The sequence below is a fragment of the Coturnix japonica genome, chromosome 8, assembly GCF_054131305.1.
Source record: "Coturnix japonica strain WE chromosome 8, WE-NBRP24, whole genome shotgun sequence".
Lineage (NCBI taxonomy): Eukaryota > Metazoa > Chordata > Aves > Galliformes > Phasianidae > Coturnix > Coturnix japonica.
The window spans coordinates 9,862,396-9,885,543 of NC_140670.1; the positions used below are offsets into that span (position 1 = coordinate 9,862,396).

At 36.8% G+C, this 23,148-nt stretch overlaps 1 protein-coding gene across 5 annotated transcripts in view; it reads right to left on the bottom strand.

The window, feature by feature from the left end:
• CTNNA3 (catenin alpha 3) overlaps positions 1-23,148 on the bottom strand; it is a 376,683-nt gene that overhangs the window by 118,558 nt on the left and 234,977 nt on the right. For all 5 annotated transcript variants that reach the window (XM_085554028.1, XM_015866262.3, XM_085554027.1 and 2 more), the window contains one exon: positions 10,952-11,044. In XM_085554028.1, the coding sequence (XP_085410154.1) occupies positions 10,952-11,044 (93 nt within the window). The remainder of the gene's footprint in view (positions 1-10,951; positions 11,045-23,148) is intronic.

Sequence of the window (23,148 nt, forward strand, 5' to 3'; positions counted from 1 at the left end):
TATGAATAAAAAAGTTGGTCATTTCTACTCCATCAGAATGCATACATTATTATAAGTGAGTCACCAGAGACCTTGAAAAGCCAATTCGAAGACAATAGCAAAGGTGCCCATATTCTAGGGATAAGCAAACTATCATTGCGGCCCCTCTGCATGCATTCCCATATGCACTATTCATTTGCAGCACTATTTCTTTGGGAATATAAGGTCTTTCCCTGCAGATGTGTATTTATGCTCTGATAGCCAATTCCTTCTGGCTTCTCAAGTCAACAGACTTCTCAAAGTGCTGAAGGCTTTCATTTCCATATACATATATTGCTTCTACTGCAGGCTCTGGAAAACGCTTTTTTGCAAAGAGTTAAAGCTGGGAACTTAAAACGTTATTAATACCCATTTTTACAAGCATACGTATTTACCATTTTTCTGATATTATTCCTCTGCATATAACCTTTGACACTAAACAATGTACTTTAAATAAATACTTCAAAGTAGGCAGTAACACATTATGATAAAGCCATCCTCAACTGACATATAGCTTTTCCAGTAATTTAAATTACTTTGTTTGTTTACTAAAATAAACACTTCAAATGAAAAACATACAACCACAAAGTTATTTAACTCTGCTTCAGAACAGCTTTTCAGTTATGTTGTAACCACATCTCTCAGTACCTGTATTGATGGAGTTAACCACTTATGATTTCTATTCAAATAGAGGTGATAAAATATAATAAAAGTTTGACTTCATTTCCAACCTGTAAGAAATTGTGCCCTGTGATGTTTACACTTGGATAAGACAGTAATGAAAAAAACCTATACATGTACAAACAAATACACAAACTAAAGAAGCAAAGGACCTGCACTGAAATACTCTTTTTCTCCCTATATCAAAAGTGAGTAATTTCAGTTCCTAACCACCATTCTACCCAGTGCAGAAAAGAGGCATACGGTATTCTTCTCAATGCCTGGTTTCAATGTCCTGACATGAAAAATCAAGACAGAAAGCAAGAGAGAAAACACAATGACCAAACCTGTTCATTCACTCCCTTCCCTGTGAGATGGGGGAAGAGATAACACAACAACAACAAAACACACATGTAGAACTCATGAGTTAAGATTAAACTTTTTACTGGGATAAATAAAAGAATAATACTAATGACTGTGAGCACGTGTGTGCGCATGCATATAGCAAGTTATGCACAAGCAAATGCTCACCACCTGCCAAACCAAGAATATATAAAGTAGGCAAATTTCTTAACACAGGATACTTACGACTATCCAAAAATTTTAGCCAGAAAATCTTCAACGTGACTACAGGATAGTGACGGCATATGGGAGTAAATGAGAGAATGAAAAAGCAGAGAAGGAGCAGCCAACACAAAATCACAGCCAACGCCCTCAGCAGAGAATGTCAAGTTATTTTCTGCCAATTAGGAAGGGAAGAAAACAGTTCAGACTGCACATGGGTCATAGAAAAAGCCAGAAAGGAACATTGCCAAGTACTGTAATATACCTGCACGTATTAATACACTACCAATGAGAATGCTACCTTTGGTATTTTCATCAGCCTATTACTAGAAATCCTTAATGTCACAGAGTTGTTACAAGGACCGTGATAGATAGGTCTATCACATACATTAGTTTAAATACACATGTAACTGAAGAAGGAAAGAGAATGGAATTGACAGTTTTCATCTTCACAAAAAATAAGCAAGTGATCAGAAGAAATAAAACCATGATTTCTTCTACCAGAAACACAGAAGTACTGAATGGGGGGAAAAAGTTTAATTTTTTTATTATTTATTTTTAAATACAACAACTAACAGAAAAAATAGTTACTATGCACAAAGACAGACTGTGTAGGCAGGCTGCAAACTCTCTGTCACTCAAGGTATTTTAAGACAAGGGTAAGATGAACAGTCATCAGGAGAATTTTAACCCTCTAGAACATGCAATAGTTGAAGAAAGAAGAAAAGGAAATGTGGACTATATGATCTTTAAATGCTCACTGAATGCTTCCTTTCTTTAACCTTAGTGAAGTATCTGCACTTCTAAGAAACCAATTTCAGTTACTGAAAAGATTAAGGCTGGGTTCAAAACAGACTAGTAAAATGAGGAACAAGGTGGCACTGAACTTAGGTTATTGAACAGAGATCCTAATATAACACTGAGATAAGTAAAAATGAAAACTGAAGAGGCATTCTCATTATTTCAGTTTGAAATATTAGAAAAGTGCAAAAGAACTGAAAAAGCAGGTAAGTATTCATCACCCATGTTTGGGTGTGTGCTCTGTGTTTTTTTGGAATGCCTTTTCTTAGACCATGTAGCTTAGACTTTGTGCATATCATTCCTCAAATATAATGTATAAAAGCCACTCGCAGACCATGTAACCTCCCTTTGCCTTTTTCAATGAGATTTTAGCATTTTGGCTTCCAGGAACAAATTATTTAAACACAGACTGGTAGTCATTTGCTATCTTGAAGTTGATATTACTTCTATGGAAACCATTTAAACCTATAATTTAAAAGACCTGAAGCTCATCAGAAACATGATTTAGCCAAATTTGTGAGATTCACCTCTCTACACGTATCTAGATTAGACATCTGAAAAACATGCTATTATTCCCAAAACTCACTGAAGTTCACCCCTGTACAGGTGATGGAAGGGGAAGGTGGGTGTGAAGAAAGGAAAATTTATCTGTCTACTTTGCTTTGAAAACCTGTACAGAAAACACTACAAATTGCCAAAAGTTTGGGCCTTAGCTGCAAGTTACAGGTCATACGTGCACAAACAAGAATGTAGACCATATAGTCCTAACCCTGGCCATGCTACAGATATACTCATTCACTTCCTACTGTAGTATTAACAGAAGAGAGAAACTTTAAAAATAAAAAATAAATTGCTATTAACAATACAATGAACAACAACAAAAAAGCTACCACGAATATTAAGCTAGGTTTCCTCAGAGGCAGCTGCAATATCACCTCAACACTGACACATTTCTTTACTGCTGCAACAGAACTGGTTATTGCCAGATTTGGAGCATCCATCTATTGTTCCCTGCAAACAATGCTGTCAGCTGCCTCAAAGGTGCTGAAGCACCCATGAGGATCCCCATCATGTATGCAGTACCGCAGCTGGAAAGCATCCCAAAACTGGGGAAGCAGCAGATAGCAATGCTGTGCTCAATACCAAGAAAAAAAACTGCAGATGGAATCATACATGATCAGTGTGGTTTCAGCTTCTTGTTTCAACATGATTAAAACATTCTTATATCTGCTATTTATACTTCTCTATTACTGCATTTTACATCTATACACATTCTCGGCTCTTTATTGCTGTCTTCCCCTCTCTTCCAAAAACCATGTGAAAATGAATCTCTTAAGAGAGGTATTATTATGCCGTCATGTACTACTCTATGCTTTCCTACTGTACCACTCCCCTTCCCAGATTAAGTATTTTATTTCAGGTCTCTAACAATGGAGTTTTACTGCCTTTCTTCTCTTCCCTACCGTTCTGCTGCAATACTGTCAGCAACAAAACATGGCATCTTAGGAGAACTTAGTAAATCACAATAAATGATGATGTTGAAGAAAGAAAGGACTACTTTTCCAAGAAAAAAGCTTTCAAGTTTTAAAGGTTCAGGGAAAAATAATTTCTTTACAGAATGTTTATAGCATTTTTGTGTAGCATGGATCTAGAACATATACCCTCCAACAACTTTAAAAAACTGCCTCATCCCTGTGGCTTCCCAATAACTTCAGCAATCACAGGTGGAGCAAGCATAAGAGGATAAAACAGAGCAACTTCCGCAGTGCTAAAGAAGATGAGGCCACTCAGTATGTGTAGTTGGTATTTTCATTTATACTACAATCTGAGAAATTGTTGAAGATTCTCTTCTTACATAACAGAAACTGGAAGATGAAAATTAAAACAGAAAACCTCAGGGCATTTTGCAATAAAACATTCTCAATGTATTATCATAAAATAGCCAATTAGGCAATGTGAGATTTTTCAATGGAATCTGAGAGTCATAGTTTAATTTTTATTTTCTTTCAAACTGATTATGGGTAAAGCTCAAGCCAAAGTAAATATTCAGCTAAGCTTATTTGCATTACAGCATAAAGCATTAGGCCTTCTAATACATTTTGCTGGCCCACAGCATTAGGATTAGGATGACCATGCCAGAGGAAATGAGAAAGGTTCATATACCCATAGAGCAAACTGTATCATACAACTGACTTGAGTGAAAACCAACCTTCCTGCCCCCCTCCAAAATTAATTCTCAGTGACATGTTGCATACAGCTGAATAGTTACAGGTATTCTACTTTAGTCACAAGGGAAGAAAGTAGAAATCACAATGTGAATGAAGGAAGGGAGACCGAATCTCTAGCAGCACAGGAGATGTATACCGGATTAAATTGCTTGTGAAGCAAAGGTGTAAAAGAAGGAACTAAATACAGGAACATTCAAGCAGACTATCACAGTAGAGTTAGGGAGACTGCTTTCACAGAATCACAGAATAACCTGGGTTGGAAGGGACCTCAAGGATCATGTAGTTCCAGCCCCCCTGCCTGGCAGGGCCACCAAACATACACCTTTACTAGATCAGGTTGGACAGAGTCCTGTCCAACCTGGTCTTGAACACCTCCAAGGACAAGGCATCCACAACCTCCCTGGGCAGCCTGTTCCAGGGCCTAACCACTCTCCAAATGATTAACAAGAACTTTTTCATTAACTTTAGCAGCACTGTGCGTGGATTTGGATAACACAGGGAAAAGCCACATGCAAAATGCATTACTTCACCAAAACGTCCGTCCTTTGGATTCAGAAATATTAAGCCATGATGTGTACTTTTAATTAATCTCTTGATTCAAAAGACTGAAGAAGGTACATACAAAGATGCCTGACACTGTTAGAGATACTAACATCTGCTTTATCTCTTTTAAAGCAGATGGTAGACAACACACTGATTTATCATGTTCCTGATCTAGTGGTTGGCAATCCTGCCCACGGCAGATGCATGGAACTAGATGATCTTTGAGTTCCCTTCCAACCCAAGCCATTCTATGACTGCAATTCCCCCATTACTTCTGCCCTTGCACAAGACTGCTGTGTGTGTATAAAAAGGAGTTAAGACAGATAAAAAGGAAATGCATCAGAACCTGTTCAAACAAGATGATGAAACAACTGTAGTTATGAAAGTGATACTGGCAAACTGTTTTTATGACACTAATAAAAAGCTTCTTCATTATCCCCCACCATGTCGTGAGCAAAGAACAAAGTGGATGATTGATTTTCTCTGATGAAAAAGCAAATATATAGGAAACATAGACTGCCAGTTGCAAAACTCCATAGCATCAAAACTAAACTACAGTATCTGAAGAAGTAAAAAAAAAACCAAAACACACATCAAAAGAACGCTGCCCTTCATTAGCTCTGAAGTTTCATTTCTACCAAGGAAAATCTTCAGGTTTGTTCAATGAAGTACAGACTTTTCAGAAAATAATTTATAAGTAAATAATATCCACCAATCTGTATCAACCCCGAAGAGCTGAACAATTTAAGTATAAATCAAAATATAACTCAAAAGGAAAAATAAAATCCCCCATTGATTTTTGTAAAAAATACACTGATAAAACATTTGGTTTTGAGAAAATATTTACAGGGCACTCACATTAAGAGCTTAAGCAAAACATAGCAAAAAAAAATAAAGATATGATCATAATATTATGAAAAGATACAGAGACCAGGTAGGTCCTTCTTGGACTTTAAAGTTTTAGTTGTATATCTGACCACAAGACACACTGCTGCAACTGTGAGGCTGTTCAAAGCTTCCATGCTACTTTGCACAGAACCACAGAGTAATCAGTGAAGATGACAACACAAATGTCTGTAGAAGACTATTGGGTATTGTGTAGGTCGTGCCTGCATGCATCTGGGGTGGAGTCAGGGAGGTCATGAGTGTCTGCCCGGGGCAGCCACCTGTACCACTATATAGGGTTTGTTTCAAGGCATTAAACTTGTACTTTCAGCATTACACATTGTGTGTGAGTCCCGTCTGTTCCCCATGCGCAGAGGCACGGTACTTGCACACAGCAGCCTTGATTTGTCGCCAGATCGGGAAGCAACAAAGACATCTAGCCCATCAGCCACAGACTCAACGAAAACCTTAGTAAACTCTTGATGCCACAGTGCTTCTGAAATGGATAAATAAAATTTCAAATGATCCCAGATACATGTAAGAGGTTGATGGCTGCCTGTTTCAGAGACAGGAAAGAAAGCACCACAGCTGTGCTGAAATTACTGAAACTCAAAGAGAAAAGGGCTGCAATGTCTGGCTTCTCCTAAGAAACTTGGAGGGTCTTTTGCTGTTTGTTGTTGTTGTTTTTGTTTTTTAACATTCTCCACACTGCAGATACATAAGTTAATAAAGAAGCAGCTCTGTTATCCCTGAATACTGCAAATGAGATCCAGACAGTCCAGCTAATGTTGAAAAAACAGATTCATCACACTGGGATAAACAAATCTACAACGCTGAAGATGATAATATCAGATCTGTATGTGAATGGCTTAGAAACCTGAGACACAAAATACATTCCACTAATCAGGTCAGTATCTTGCTTAACATAATAGAATACTTCAGCCAGAAGACCTTCAAATCAGAGAGCTGTGCAGACCACTTGAATATGTACAAGGAGCAGCTGAAGTCCCTTGGTTTGTTCAGCCCAAAGTGGATTAGACTGAGGGTAGACCTCACTGTGGCCTATGGCATCCTCTCAAGAGGAAGTGGAAGGACAGATGCTGATCTGCTCACTCAAGCAACCAGAGATAGAACCCAAGGGAATGGCATGGAGCTGCAACAGAGGCTGGATATCAGGAAAAGGTTCTTCACCCAAGGGCGGATGGGTAAAGGAAACCTTCACAGCATGGAGCTTGCCAGAGTTCACAAGCATCCAGACAGTGCTTTCAAACGTATGATCTGATTTTGGGGCAACCCTAAGTTGAGCCAAGAGTTGCATTTGATGATCTTTAAGGGTCCCTTCCAACTTGGGATGTTCTATGATTCAGAGATAATCCAGTCCAACTGCCTGATCACTTCAGAGCTAACCAAAACTTCAAGCACATTATCAAGGGTATTATCTAATTGACTCTCGAACACTGGCATCAGCCACCTCTCTAGGAAGCATGTTCCAGTGTTTGACCATTATCACTGTAAATAATTTTTCCTAATGTCCAGTCTGAGTCGCCTCTGGTGCAACCTCGTGTCATTCCTAAACATACTGCCATCAGTTCCCAGGAAGAGAGACTGCATGTCATCTTTGCTTCTCTTCCACAGGAAGATGTAAAGAGCAAAGACATCACCTCTCAGCCTCTTCTGCAGCATAAACAACACAAATGCTCTCAGTATTTCCTCATATAACAGCACTCTTACCAGATTTCCTTTTTGCAACCTTCTGGATAATTTCAAAGTCCCTAAGCTCCTTTAAGATCCAGAGCTACACACATTTTTCAAGGTGAGGACACATCAGTACTAACTATAGTGGAAAAATCCTCTCTTTTGACCAGCTGGCTATGCTGTGCTGTGGCTACAGTACCTCAAAACACAGCTTGCCCTCTAGGCTGTCAGTGCCTGTTGATGAGTCATGTTGAGCCTGCTGTCAACCAACACCACCTAACTGCTCTTCATAAGGCTGCTCTCCACCCACTCATCTCCCAGTCTGTACCTGTGCTCAGCATTACAGAACAGAAATAACTAAAAAGGAAATCAATCTAGCTTGCTTGCTCCATTTACTCCCAGTACCTGTTCTTTAAAAACTGGCATACTGAATAAAGCAAACAATGCCTGAAGACTGCCTTAAAGAAATAAGAAAAAAGGGGCCTAATAATTACACTATAGCCCAGACAGGCCAAATCATCTTTACAGACTCAAAACAAAGTCTTCTTACCCTTAGCTGCTCCTTTTGTTAGCCTAGCTTGCTGGACTTACTTGTTGAGCCACATGAAAGCTGATCAGACTGAATCTTATGTAAATGTAAAAATCTATGGCATTTTAGAAAGAGAAACTGGAACCCTTGTCTACTCATTTCTAATGTCCTATATTTAGGAAATTCTTCCACGTCCATATCCAACAGGTTTACCATCTGTTGCCTATTTTGGCCTCTACCATGAGGCAGAGGATCAACAGGCCTCCTCCAATACATCTCTTCAATGAAACAAGAGGGGAACAAACCCAAATCCCAGATGAGAAAAAAAACTATCATTTTGTACCCTTTCTGTTAAAAAAAATACAATTGTTTGCTTGCTTCTGTGGATTCTTTTCCTTTTCTTTCTAACAGATTTAAGGAAATGACAGATTTGCTTGAGTACCAGGAAGGCAACATGGATTCCCATACAGAACAACAGCAACATTTTAGATTTTGCCTATTTGACAACACTCGAGAAACATCTCCCAGCAGAAGCTATTGTCATGAACAGGAATTATATTTCCTTCACTAAAACATATGATAGCAGCACTCTCTCTGCATTCTATTGTTATCTATTATTATTGATATAAAATTAAATATTTTTTTAAAATACAATCCTCAAGCAATTTCATGAACAGAAATTGTTTCATATCTGCTCTAACACTTTCTTAGCTTATTTAATTTATTGAACAGGTAAATATTTACTAATAATCTCATTTAAATTTTAAAAAGCCTGAGTTCAGAATCAACTCTCAACTTTTAAATACAGTACAGTATAATTAAGAGAACACATGTACTTCTACTAATTATAACAATTACAAGGCTTTCCTCCAGTGCTTGCCTATTTTCTATCTACCTTTTTACCAGTGCTGTGGCAACATGGGAAATTTTGATGCTGAAATCCAAAGGTCCCATGGTATTATTTGGTGTGGGGGGGGGGAGGGTTTATTTTGGTTTTCACTCAGTGTTTGTACACTTAAATCCAAACAACTTGTCTCTGTTATGGCAATATATTTTTCTGACCAAAAAGCCTAAATTTTATTTTTTTACTCTACAGATTTAGGAATACTGAGGGTTTCTGCATGCTAATTTCTCCCATTTCAAACTCTAATTGATATGCTCTGCAAGGATCTTAAGAAATAATTATTTTCCTGTGGAGAATTTTTTCAAGATAAAGCATAATATGATTTACTGTAAAAATGCAGAAGTCTTACTCTGCTGTTCTTACTTGGGTAAAATACCAATTGCATTCCCAGGGAATGATCCTTATCTGAGAAAGCAGCAAATGCTGCACAATGAACACACCATTAATAGTAATAAGATCTTTTAACATGCATACAGCATTCTCCATTTAGATAAACTTACAATCATCAACTAATTCATCTCTGAAATGAATTTAAAAGGTTTCAAAAAGGTAAAAAAAAAAAAAAAGACAATACATAAATAAATGAAAAAATATACCACACCAAAGGGAAAATTACGCAAAACAAAAACAATTTCAATTTTACTACAGAAAATTAAATCCTAGCAATTTAAATGGCCACAAGAAAAAAGTAATCCTTTAGTCAATATTAGCCTTTAAGAGTTTCTGCTATCACATGTGATACTGATAATCTCAAGTTTAAAAAAAAAAATGCTACAACTGGATGCATGATAACACAGTGTAAAGGTCCACTTGTACCCTTGCAGAAATAAAGCAGCTGGAAGAAGCTGTTAACAAATTCTTCTTACAAGCTAATAATCCTACAAGAACAGTAACATATTAAAGCCATTTTATACAGTGATATGTATAAAAACACCAACGTGCTACAAAGTTATAATGATTCCTTTCAGGGAGTGTAGTGTTAGGGTAAGAGGTACCTTAAAGAAGGTAAATTTAGATGAGACCTAAGTAAGCAATTCTATACAATGAGAACAGTGAGACACTGGAACCGGTTGCTCAGAGGAGCTGTGGAAGCCCCATCCCTGGAGTGTTTAAGGCCAGGCTGGATGGGACTTTGGGCAACCTCATCTAGTGTCAGGTATCCCTGTACATAGCATGTGCGGTTGGAAATGAATGGTCCTTAAGGTTCCTTCAAACCCAAACCTTTCTATGATTTGATGATAAGACAAAGCACTTTCAGAGTATCACACTAACATACATATCTTTTTCTCATGTCCCGTCCTTTACTCAGTGGATATAAAATGGACTCCTCAAGCTTGTAATTGAGCATACTGCTAATATTTGTTTTTTACCTTCTATTACAACTATATTTAGCATTCAAGCACAAGAAAGGATAAGAACATTTCAGCCACTGTGTGAACTGTAGTGTTTTCCAAAGAACTAATGATCTTGAAATTATGTTACCTCAAGGATGAAACAACTCGTGTCAGATTCACACAAATCATCTCTGCTCTAAACAGAATTATGTAGCTGTTCTACATGTCTGTAATTCTGAACATGAGAAACATAGAAGGAATTCACTTTCTCTAAGTTAAGTACCAATAAAGTATCTGCAGCTGTGTTAATTCTTATTCATCTACTTTAGACAAAAGCTCAAGTTCGGTGATAATCAGAATACTGGAATGTCTGCATACACACAAAATAAAGCAAGCTGTAATAACATTTCAGGTTCAGTCAAAATATGTACCGTGCTTAATAAAAGTAAAGACACTCCCAATTTGCCTATCATGGTAGGCTATTCATTCCATCAGGTTTAATTTCTGAAACAAAACAGCATGTTTCTTAAATTGCAATTCCTACAACTCCTTAAGACTCCCAATCAATAGGCTGTTCACAATTCCTGTGTTAACCACTAAGAAATAACAAAAGGATTAACTAAGTACATGCCCTTCATTTGTTATTCGGTTTTCATTTAACTACACTAACCACTCTGAGAACTGAATGTGAATGTTAGACTGAAAAAGCATAACTAAACATCTACGTTGTGTAAAAAAACACTGTGCATGCCCAGTGCATTGTAATGGGTATTAATTGAAAAAGTCATACCTGTGGGCACAAAGTCTCTATGTGATTAGCTGCCATTTGGACAATTTTCATTCCATCTTCATTTGTTGACAGCGAACAAGCAAGATTTGCAACCTTAAATAAAAACAAACAGTTTTGTAAGTAGGTATTCATTCCCATGCTATCAAACTTAGCAACATCATCTCTGCAAGGAAGACTTCATTACTTGGGGAAATTAATTTGTCCAAGAACATGATCTGAACAAGAGAACTCAGGAGAGGGGAGAAAAAAAAAAAAAAGAAAAAAAAAAAGAGAGAGAAGGAGCTGTGGAAAGGGGATGACGTTAACAAGGAATCTCATGATCTCTCACCAGTTCAAGTTCACAGTATAATACCTACAGTATAGAATTCACCTAAATACAGGAAATTTCCGATTAAGATCCTATGGCTTCTTAAATCCCTTGTGGTTGTTTTGTTACTTCTCAGAGCCTTTCAAATCACATATGCAGACTTTTTTTAAGTTACTTATTTTTGCATCCTCAAGATCCAGTAAGATTTGCCATGATTTGATACAATGAAATACAGAGTGATTTACGCCCTGTGTCATACACAGATCATTAATTAGCTGTAGAATTATCTAATGAAATAGTAATGTCAGTACAATTTATATTGAGAAAGTATAAAGAAACATGAAATATATGCAAGTTCGGGTTTATTCTCCATTTTACTATATGCAGTGGAGATACAGTTTCTTTAAACAAACAAAAAAAAAAGCCTTCCTACAAGGTTACACAACTCAGGAAGTTTGCAAAAATGAAGAAAAACAAACACACTTCACTTAACTGCAGCTCAATATCAACCTTTTGTAATGGGCTGCCTGAGTGCCTTTGGGACACCAAGGCCCTATAGATCTTTTCTTTGTGCCGAAGCCTTGTGAGACCCTTACATAAATTACACTTGCTAGCTTTGACAATCCTTTACTAAAATAGCTGTATTTACACTGCATCAGTCTTACATTAATGTAGTTCAAGAACTGCTTGAGAAACAGTCCTCTGTAGTGCAGCAGCTAACAGCACAGAACAAAATAAATAGGCATACTTAATCTGTAATTATTCACAGGTCATGAAATGAACAGCATAGCCCAGGTGCCAAACAATAAAAACAAATCTTCATTTATCAACATTTTAATAGACTTTCCAACAAAGAATAATTTAATAGTGTTCTGTTATCAGAATTTTCTATTTATTTAATTGATATAAATAATTACAAAGAATTTGTTAGTCCAAGGACAAGTAAATTACTCTTCCTTTCCAAAAATCTGAAGAGAATAAGGGATAGAATGCCTGGCCTTCCATGCACAGCTGTGTCTTATAAATAATTTATGAACCTTTCCCTGTTATTCCAACAATTCATTGGCTCCCCACCTGAGCAATATAAAAAGTTTGAGGATTGAAGAAATTCAGTTTTCATAGTTGCAATGAAGCTGTACTCTTAAACTGCATTAATACTTTTAAACACAATACAATGTTTGAGAAAAACTGTTCCCTATTTTCAATCTTCTCCTCATGAATCTCAGTTTTATGTATTCCTTGGCAATGGTCTAACCCAATATTCCAAAAGCACAGACAGCAAACAAAAGATACAAGTATTAGGAGCTTACAGTGAACCATTTTATGAATAAAACAAACATAAGACTATGTTGTTTATACTGGAAGTCTTTTAAAAAATTCAAAACAGTTTTTAAAAAAAGTAGTAGTCAGTCACTTCATATCTGCGTTACAACATTTCAGCTTGGTTTTAGGAATAAATATCATATTGCCATTCCGACAGTGAATTTACCTCCTTGTCTTTCATTTTACTTGACATTAGGGAATCTTTCAGTGGCATTAATATAATCAGATAGAATTTTCATCTATCTATGATGTCATCAACCAACATTATAAAACAGGAAGCACTGCTTTCAGAGCAGCCCCCAAGTATACTTTATGTGTAAGTAACAGAGTACTCTGTCATCTTCAGTAGCTGATTAACAGCTATTCCACCTAAAAGACAATCCAGATAACAGTAAATAATTAGCATGGTCTCAAACATAAGTACACTAACTCTTAACTCCCTCGCTATGTCCTTCAGAGATCTCTTTACAAACTAAAACATAAAATCAAGTTGATTCATTATAAAAGGGCTGCTCTAAAATTAATGCTTCCTATTTTGTCACGTTGGCCCATTATGTTAGAAGCAGATATTACTGTTACTTTTACTGTACTATTTGCAGTAGTAGAAGTTGAGCCTTCCTATTTCACCACATGTAGTTGCAGTCTGACAGATGGCAGCAGAGGGGGCAATCTGACAAAATGGTGTCCAATACAGAAATGCAAACGGAACAAAAGTGTATAAATTAATTCCTCCACGCAGAAAAAAAAATATCACCGCTGACATTCATTGACGCTTGCTTAAAATTTATAGAGAAAAAACAGTGGGTGTGAGCACATTGAGGCAGTGGGTGGTGCGTTTCAGCCGTGGTGACATTGACAGCGCGTCACCTCCACTAGTGCAGATATTTATAAGTGCAGCACTCAGACTCTTGTTCATTGCTGGCCAAAATGCCAAATGATGACAATGTTGAAAAATAAGTGTTTTGTAGCTGAGAATTTTCTCTGCCAAACAGTGCTACTGGGCTCTTCGTATCTGTTGTGGTTTCTACTGAAATAAACAGAAGGTTTTACTTTCCAAGCGACCTACATACTAAGCAGTTTATCATCTGCTGGCAGAGTTTCTACTTAACGTGTGCATTCCTTATAAAATGCTTCAGGATACCTCCATTTAGAAGTAACACTACTATTTTTTTTATTACTTTATTTTTAGTTGTTACTTTTGTGGAATCTATACTTAATACAGATTTAACATGCATTTTGTTGCTATTCCTGCCTCTTTTCACTTTTTACCTCCCAGTCTTCCAGAAACATTCCTGACACTGCTATTTTAACTATTCTGACATGTTGTGCATCAAGAGGTCTGTTTATCTACCTTCTGGTTCCTTCTGCACTTCTCTTTTATATGCCTCCATGTCTTTCCTTGCATTACACCATTAATGCCATAATCACTACTGATTTAACAAAATTAGGTCTACACTGTACACTGGAGTCTAACCACTTCCCCTGTTCAACTGTAACCAACTACCTTGTTAACCTGAAAATACTCTTCTGAGCATTATGTAACAAAGTGCTTCCTCTGACATTATTTATCAGGCGTGTTAGAGATTTTATTTCAGTAATTCATTTATAAAAGGGTATTTGAATACCAATGGACTAGATTGCTGCCTATTTTCAACTAACATAAACCAGCAGTCTGTTTATTACAAGTTCTACATGCTCAGGTAAGTTTCATCTTGTACAAGGTCATTTAGAAAACTGCTTTGATAAACTGGGTCACACACAAAAATATAAAATTAAAAACACAGCCTGTTGAAGCAAAGATGACATGTGAAAGTGAGAACTCTACACAATAAACATTTCAGAAATAACTTACTTTTATCTAAGTGTCAGACAACCCAGAACCCCATTTAGCTTTCTCTTGCTGCTTTTGGTAAAACTAAAGACAGTTGAAGAACTAGGTTAAAGATTCCCTCTCCAGCATGCAGAACTATTTTATAGTATTATTTTAATAAATCTAAACATTAGCAGCATTATATATCTCAGAACATTGCTACATACTTTTATAGTTATGAGACCTGTAACTCCATGTGGACTGGTCAGCTGACTGCAATATTATCCAGCTTCAACAATATTAGCCCAAAATTCTATCAAAAACTAGTGGCCAGTATTAAAGCATGATGAAGACACTGAAGAGGTTACAAGTAGAAAATTCATAGGAAATTAATATGGCTTTAACTGTAACTGACAGCAGTTGACAAACAGATTTGGCCTACACTGTTCTGAAATTTATCATCATAAAACAGATTTATACTTTACAATTACTGAATCTGTGCAGAATGCACAAGACCAAAAACATTTGGTGGATGCACATGCAGGGCCACAGACATCGCTAAACTATCATCCAATGCTTTAGAGGGTAACTGGTTAGTGAAGCTGCAAATCTTGACAGCGTTGACCTGCATCTATTTGCCTGCTGGAATGCTCCACTTTGTATTTATTTAGAAATAAAGCATTTCACACCTTTGTGGAAAACTCAGACTCAATACATCTGTCCTCATCACAATCAGTTACACAAAGTAGATACATTCCAGTATAAGAAACTGTCCTCTCCCTAAACAGCTATTCCATCTACAAATATCTGTAGTGCCTTGGATCAAAACAGCCTCCATTTCAGATCTCTCCAGAGAGGTGGAGGAAGCATGACTGCCAGCAATGACCAAGGCAAAGAACTTGTTGAGTACCTCAGCCTACTCTGTGTCTGCTGAAACCTGTTCTTCCTTCTCATTTATCACAGGGGTTATATTCTCCTTGGTCTATCTATTCTGAGCAACATACCAGTAGAATCCTTTCCTGCTACTTTTCACATCCCTCACTAAGTCCAGTTCCATCTCCACCTTGCTTTTCTTGTTCTCATCTCTGCATGCCCAAAAGGCATTCCTGTATTTTTTTCCAGGCCAAGTGCTGGGTCTTGCACTTTGGCCACAACTCCAGGTAATCACCATCTGTGGAGGTGTTCATGAAACATTTAGATGTTCTAATGTGGGACATGGTATAGTGGGTAATATGGAAGATAGGTGGATGGTTGGACTGGATGATTTTAGAGGACTTTTCCGACCTTGGCAATTCCATGATTCTTTCCTTTCTATCTCTTCTGAAATGCTTCTAGCTCTCAGTCAATTTGTTTCAGTCTCTAGTTGTATGACTCATCCCACCACAGTTGTGTGATAGCAATCAGATCATAGATTTCTAATTATGCCATGGCTTCTAGCTCCTCCTAATTATTTCCCACACTGTGTGCATTGGTGTAGAGGATCTTCGGTGAGGCTATCAGTGGTGTTAGCTTCTTCAAGAAGCTCCTGAAATTCCTTAGAGACAAATTTCATCAAATCTGAGGTTCTTCCTTGTTGCTTCCTAGAATGATAGCTTTATTTGTCCCTTCTCTGTCACCTAGAAGTCCTTCCCCTTCTCCATCAAATCTAGTTTAAAAATCTCTCCTGATCAGTCCTGCCAGCTTACTTCCTGGTATACTCCTGTCTTACCTGGTCAGTTATGTCCCATCCAACAACAATTTGCCCAGTTCTCATGTATCAAACACAAGCACACATTTTTGTTAAAAAGAATATGTCAACAAAAAGGAAAAATCTAATAGCTCAGAGCAAAACCACTAGTTCACATCCCTGGAATTCTACAAACTAGTCAGTAGAAGTTCACAGACCCTAGAAATAGCCAAAGGACTACTGTAACATCCCAACTAATGGGATAAGATTGTAATTTCCCACTGAGCTTGCTCCAGGTCTCACCAATAGGTTTAATGACTTCCTAGAATCAACCTACTTTCCTCCCTACTTTTTTAATTAACCGCCTTTATTTTGCAGTGCTGCAAAATAAATACACAGAACTATTTAACCCTGTATATCAACATATGTGGTTAGTAAGCTGGTAAACAATAGTGTCAGTGAAGGAGGTGTTTGCCTTAATTGATTGTACAAATCGGTTCCTATAATTGAGATTCAAATTAAAACATGGATTGCAATAATGTATGAGAAAGAAAATGGAAACAGTTCATACTGCGTGACGGGTAGGATGTTACCTGAAACCACAGGCATTATCATCAGTCTTGAAAAGCTTTCTCCCTTTAAATGAAAACAAAACATTTTATAACAGAAGACCTTTCACTGATATGTACACAGATCTGTAGTCAGAGGTTCTCCTGTCCTCCAGAAACCAAGTCCAAAGAAGTTGTACAAACTTTTACTAGATTCAGCTTGTGGCGATGTCTGAATTCTAGCAACTCGGAACCTTTCCCTTGCACTGGGAAGGCACATCCCATCTTAAAAAGGACAAAATTTACTGAAGAGAATAAACAAATGAGTGCCTAAGGCACCTTATGCAGCTCCCAAACCAAAAACTCCTTCTACCTCATACATACAGAAACATCAGATGAATTTGAGTAATTCTTTTCAAACATCTCTTTCAATAATTAGAAAATAACATTTCAGAACATCACATAAGTTAACTCTTTTAATACTCTTGGAATGTTTTTATTTAAAGCTACCTTTTCCAAACATTCTATCAAAACAACTGACTTATCTTTGCAATTCCATTTCAGACAGTTTCCATAAATCTGTTTCTGACAAGTACATAACTGTTACAGCACAGCAAAACTGATGCATGTACCAAAGCCACAGACAACCGGGAATAACCTTTTGTAGCAAAAGGCTGGTTCCATGAATGAATAGATTAATAAAGAGGCCATTAAAGTTCAGCCACTGCAGCACCTTTGGCCAGCTGCTACACAGTATTCCTGTATTAAACATCTTTGCTGTTTTTCTCCAAGCATTGCAACACAACGCCAAGTCAGTGTTAAGTGGTGTGGCATCCTCACAGCACATTTAAAAGTAGGAGAAAAACAAAACAAACAAACAAAAAAAGCCCCTTACATTTGGGTAACTTTTCATTTCTGCATTTTACAATTACCTGGATGACTCTTTTTTTTTTTTTTTTTCCACTAAGCTTTCCAACAATTGCAATGCTGACAACTGCTGTTTCCTGGAACTGAAAGGAGAATAATTCAGAGAAACCTTTGTACAGAAAAGTACCTTAATGATTATCAGAAAGCAGTGATGAAGTCTTTCATACACCCTTGATTAAGGCAGGAATCGATCACAGAATGTAGGTGTATCAACTCTTTCTACCGTAAACTAAAAATGCAATTATTTTTTACAGATTCAAAGGAAATGATACAAGTTAATATTTTCAGCATTATTTAAAGATCTTTATTCTTTTCTGATTCTTCTGAGCAGGTATTGAAAAAATATACACATCCAGAGAAGGTATATACATATACCATTCTTTTAGAGAGCAGCTTTAAGGGCAAGTGGTAGCAACAAATGATTAAGCACCAATACTGACTAAAACACTGCTCTACTCCAGGGTGTGTATCTCACATTTTCACCGGTGACAAGCCATTCACATGTGCTCCTAAAAGCTCAATATTGTTCACGTAAAGAACTTAATTCAAAAAATAAATCATTTTGAACTTGAACTGAAACTAATCATTTAGCAACCTAGAAAAAGAAGGTGCATCTCATATTGCTTTATAACACTGCCTTATGAGCTGATTTTTTTAGGCTGAAATTTTGGGTTTTCTAGCTCAAAAAAACTAGGTCTTAAAAGGCAAGGCCATTAAGCTTAGTGTTCACAAAAGGTTAAGCACCAGCTCTTAACATTGACAAGTTTAAAAAAACAAGGATGAGGAAATTCAACTTCCAAAACACATAAACCCTTGTTTTGTAATCTATTCTAAAAGCTCAACCAGAAAACACGCAACAAAAATACACATCTATCTCATTTTGCTGGACAAGAAGTCAGCCAGTCACTGTCAAGCACCCCATTGTGCCATGAACTCAGCACACCAGCGAACCTTACACAAGGAAGGGAGTGCCAAGACAACATCATAGAGTGCTGCCACAAAATAATGGCTACGAAGGCACTTTGTGGACTGCTGGAAACAGTGGGAGGAAAAGGTGAATTCACCTATGTCTCTTGCATTTAGTTTTTGGCAATATCACAAACAATCCTGCCCCTGATTTGTATTCTTTTATCTCTTTTTGTTTTCCCCACTGAACAACAATCAGTTCTGCCGCACAGGCATGAAAATCTTGAAGTTTGGGTGTATGCTAATTCTGTTCAAAAAAGTTTGCATACTAAATTGAGTCAAAATTTTAAACTGAATTTTAAAGCTGAGAACATGAATAGGAAGCTTTTTATAAAATAGAACAATTACATTTACAGTGGTTATAAAGTACTACCATAATTCACTCATAATTCGAGTGTTTACAGGCTACTACTAAGGTTCAAAGGAAACAAATTTCTGAGCAAGGAAGCCTAGGATTGTATCCTATGCATGATTCATAAAGAAGGCTGATGGGGTACGTGTTAATTAAGGTAAAACTTGAAATGGCACCGTGAACTTCCCATCACAAAAACACACAGGATATTGCTCATCCACCCCCTTACCAGACTGGCTGAGTAGAAGCAACTGATACTGTTTGACTGACAGCAGTTCATTAAGAGAACATGATTAGATGATGTAATTCTGTCCTGAGTCTGGGAAGAAGGCTCTTGGGGTCTGGTAACAGCTGCCTATGTTTTTCAGAATGATAACATTTCAGAAGTTTGACATGAATTGAACAATTCAGCTAGAAGGTACCTTCAAAGATCATCTAAGTCCAACTGCCTGACCATATCAGGGATAACCAAAACTTAAGTAGATTAACAAGGGTATAATCCAAGTATTTCTTGAGCAGTGATAGACATGGGCATCAACCACCTCACTAGGAAGCCCATTCCAATGTTCAAACATCCTGACAGGAAAGGAATTTTTCCTAACATCCAGTCTGAACCTCCTGTTGTGCACCTTTGTGCTGTCCCCACGCATCCCATCATCAATGACCAGGGAGAAGATGCTGGCATCACTCTTTCTACTGGTGCCCAGTATTTTCAATACTATTTTAGCACTTATTGAAAAGAAATTTAATGTTATGATATTAAAAATTGAGCAATGCAAAATGACAGTTCATGTTATTGCATACTGCATCAGTTTGGTTTCTTTTAAAGAGCTCTTCCAGAGGAACAACATGCTGAAAGAAAAAAAAGAAAAAAACCATCTAACAGTAGGTGTCTTTTGTCTTAGTCAAGTTGTCAAAAACAAAAACATCCAACATCTCTGAACAACTATCACTTGTCTTTCTTATGATGAGAAATTCTAGTCCATGACATCCTATTCTTCTTCCTAATTTCCTTGTTTTCTTCTTTTTGGAAACAAGTTCAGCTACTGTGCTTAATTTTATGTACACGGTTAGGTCTTCACTGTGAAATGATTTCTCCTGCATTTGCACCTTCAGAACAATTCTTTTATGGGCAACAGGCAATACAAAAGAGTTCTGTCAAAACTGAGACTTCTGGGGACATGCCATGCAATGACAGTTATCCCTATTTCTAACAATTTGAGAAACTTCTGGTTTCTGAAGTAATCCAAGAAACAAATAACTGCCAGTACACTTCTACATCAGCTGTCTCTATGCAATTAGCAAAAAGTAAAAACCAGGTATGATGAGCTGGAATTCCTGTTGAACAAAACTACTCTCCCTTGGGAGCTTGCATAACTTATAGTACACCTCACCTCAACAGCTAGAAGTGTCAGCCACATAGTATGATGAATATACCGCTCAGACACAGAACTTTGGTCTTCTGGATGCTTACCTTTTCTTTCCTTGCTTCACACTTATGCAATAAAAAATTGTGATTAAGAGGATTAATGAAAATGTCACCATTTATTACCTGAAGCTCAACCTATAACAGGAAACTTGAGCCTTATTTCATCAATTACATAAACGTGCAAAAATTTTCATATTATGAATTCAGGATACGCTGCGAGGTGCTGGAAATCTGTAAGGCCCAAAATACCAAGGTTCAAAGCCCTAAAATTCTCATATGGTTAAAAACACAGGCTTTACTTTAAGATAATTAAATTTTCTACACAATTTTCTCCATTCACCACTAAGAGCACATTACCTCTCAATTAAGCTAACTTCAACATATTAAGAACAAGTTACTAATTTTTGAAGGCCTCCTTCCATCTTTTCTATTACCATCCAATTAACATTGATAGCTTCCTTCCATCAAAACTGTAAATGTTTTTGCATTTAAAGCATTTGTGCATTTATCCTGTGCTGCCCGTTACTTCTGAAATAGCTCCCACATCCCTACAATTACTACTTCCATCTTTACAATATCCTTTTGCATGCTTTTTGCAAACAACCAACCGGAGCAACACCCAAAAATACTAAAAGCTTGTCAGTACAATAGTAAGGATGACTATGCTCTTTTAATTGATGGCCATCACATAAGCCTTTAAACCAGGTCAGTTTGTTAGAGGACTCAATTCCACACAGTAATAAATTTCAGCTTACATAGGAAAGCAAAGGTTCAGGCCTAACTCTTGATACTCTTAGCATTAACTTCGTAGTTTAGGTGTTAAATTTCATTTCTAGACAACCTGCAGAAAAAGTTACCTGTAAATAAAGAAGAGAAAGTTTTTCGGTTCATATGTTTGTGGGCTTTTTTTTTTTTTTTCCATTTTTTTTTGTAGATGCATTGTGCGGCACGTAGCCACAGATTTACATAAAATTAACATACATTTAGTAGCTGAATTGCTAAAATAGAAGAGATAAAAAGGCAATGAAAAACTTACAAGAAAGGAAAACTCAGCTATCCTATTATCACTGATATGTCATTAACTAACTCTGGCCTGAACAAGCAGGCTATGCACTGGTCTCCTAGAACTGAGCAAGTGGGACAAAAGCAAGGGACTACTGAACAGACATTCTGATTCACAGAGCTGAGATTGAATGTAAATTAGCAGACAGAAGGTAGTTCTCATCTCAAAAGCAAATAACTGTGTTAACTAGCTAAGTAAGATTCTGAAAAACATCAAGAAAGAATGAGATATCAAAAAGAAAAAAAGTTAATTTACCATGGATAGACTGATCCTAGATAATAGCGTGGTAATGTAAATCTGCTTCCCATCCATAAATAAGAATCTTGCCTAGAAGTACTTGTCTCATTTACAAAAAACAAACAAAGAAAAGGGAAAAAAACCCACACTCCAGTTATGTCTGCAGATTACACTCTACAACATAATCCTGCATCCACTTCAACAGCAGTCATTTTTCTTGTCTTCTGATTATGCTCTGAAGAGCAATAAAAGATTCTGCTCTTTATTTTGTATTCTCAATGTTAACAAAGATGCTCCAATAGTTTGACTTTTACAGATGTAGAAGTGCAGTTGTAGAGTTTTGCAATTAACACAAGTATTTTTGTATTTCAATATCTAAGTAAAATCAATGCTAAAGAACATGTAATTAAACATAAAAATATTATCTTTATTTAGTGCTGAACAGCCTGGAACGTTCAGCCATAGAAATGATCCCTAGCACTGAGAATATTTAATTCTTACTGTCTCTGAAAGGGATGGAAATACATATCTTGCAGTTGTCAGTACTTCAATATGTAAAGCAAAAATCCATCAATAGGTGTGGATTAATAAAGCCCACTTAAACTTAAGCTATCTGCCACAGAATTACATGTTACTTCGGATGGCATTTTGTAGTTGCTGTTGGGTTTTCATTTTTCAGAATTATAGTCATTTTTTTCCCCCATGACTGTTAGCTCTGAGTAGAAGAAAACAAACATCAAAGAACATAGTCCTTTCCTACCAAATGCTTAGAGGAAAAAAAAAAAAAAAAAAGCAAACAAAAACAACAACAACAACAAAAAAAAACCTATCACAAAGCTTCTTGAAGGTTTGTTCTATGCTCCACTCAGAAAAGAAGAATTAGATGATTTTATTTTGCCAACTGCATTTACTATGATGAGCTGCCCTCTGCATCCAATTTTCTGGGCCAGTATAGTTAAAATTTGCCATACAACAGAGTTAAAAATTACAAACAGTTTAGATAGAGCAACAACTGAGAGACATCTTTCCCCATTGTATTTGAAGAGTAATACTCAATGTCTTTGCAGAATCTAGTGGCAGATGTAGAAAGCTTTTTCAAGAAGTAGTTGTCCCATTCTTTGCCTGAGAGAAAGGAAGTGCTGTCACATCATAACGTTTTTAATTTACTGTCAATAGATTTCTTTTATCAAATACCGTGATTTCAACAAGCTGGGTTTTGCAAACGTTTTGATTGTGAATATGCATATACATAAAGAGGCTTACAAATAAATAAGCAACTCTTTTTTTTTCCCCACAGAAATTGCACCAATTTGCAGGTCTTTACCCAGAGGCAATTAATTTGTATAAGCCTTGCATGGACACTCTTAACCAAGTTGAATGTTGATTTCCAGTTAGACAAATGAGTTTATCTTTATTCCACTCTCTATCACTGATCCAAGTGACAGACCCATTTTTCCTCCCTTCTTCTATGTGAACTTCTTTTTTCCCCAGGACCGGGAATCCAGGTAAGGGGTCACAGACCTAACTAAGCAACAGGTGCCCAGACCAAAACTATAAGCAAAGTTCTCA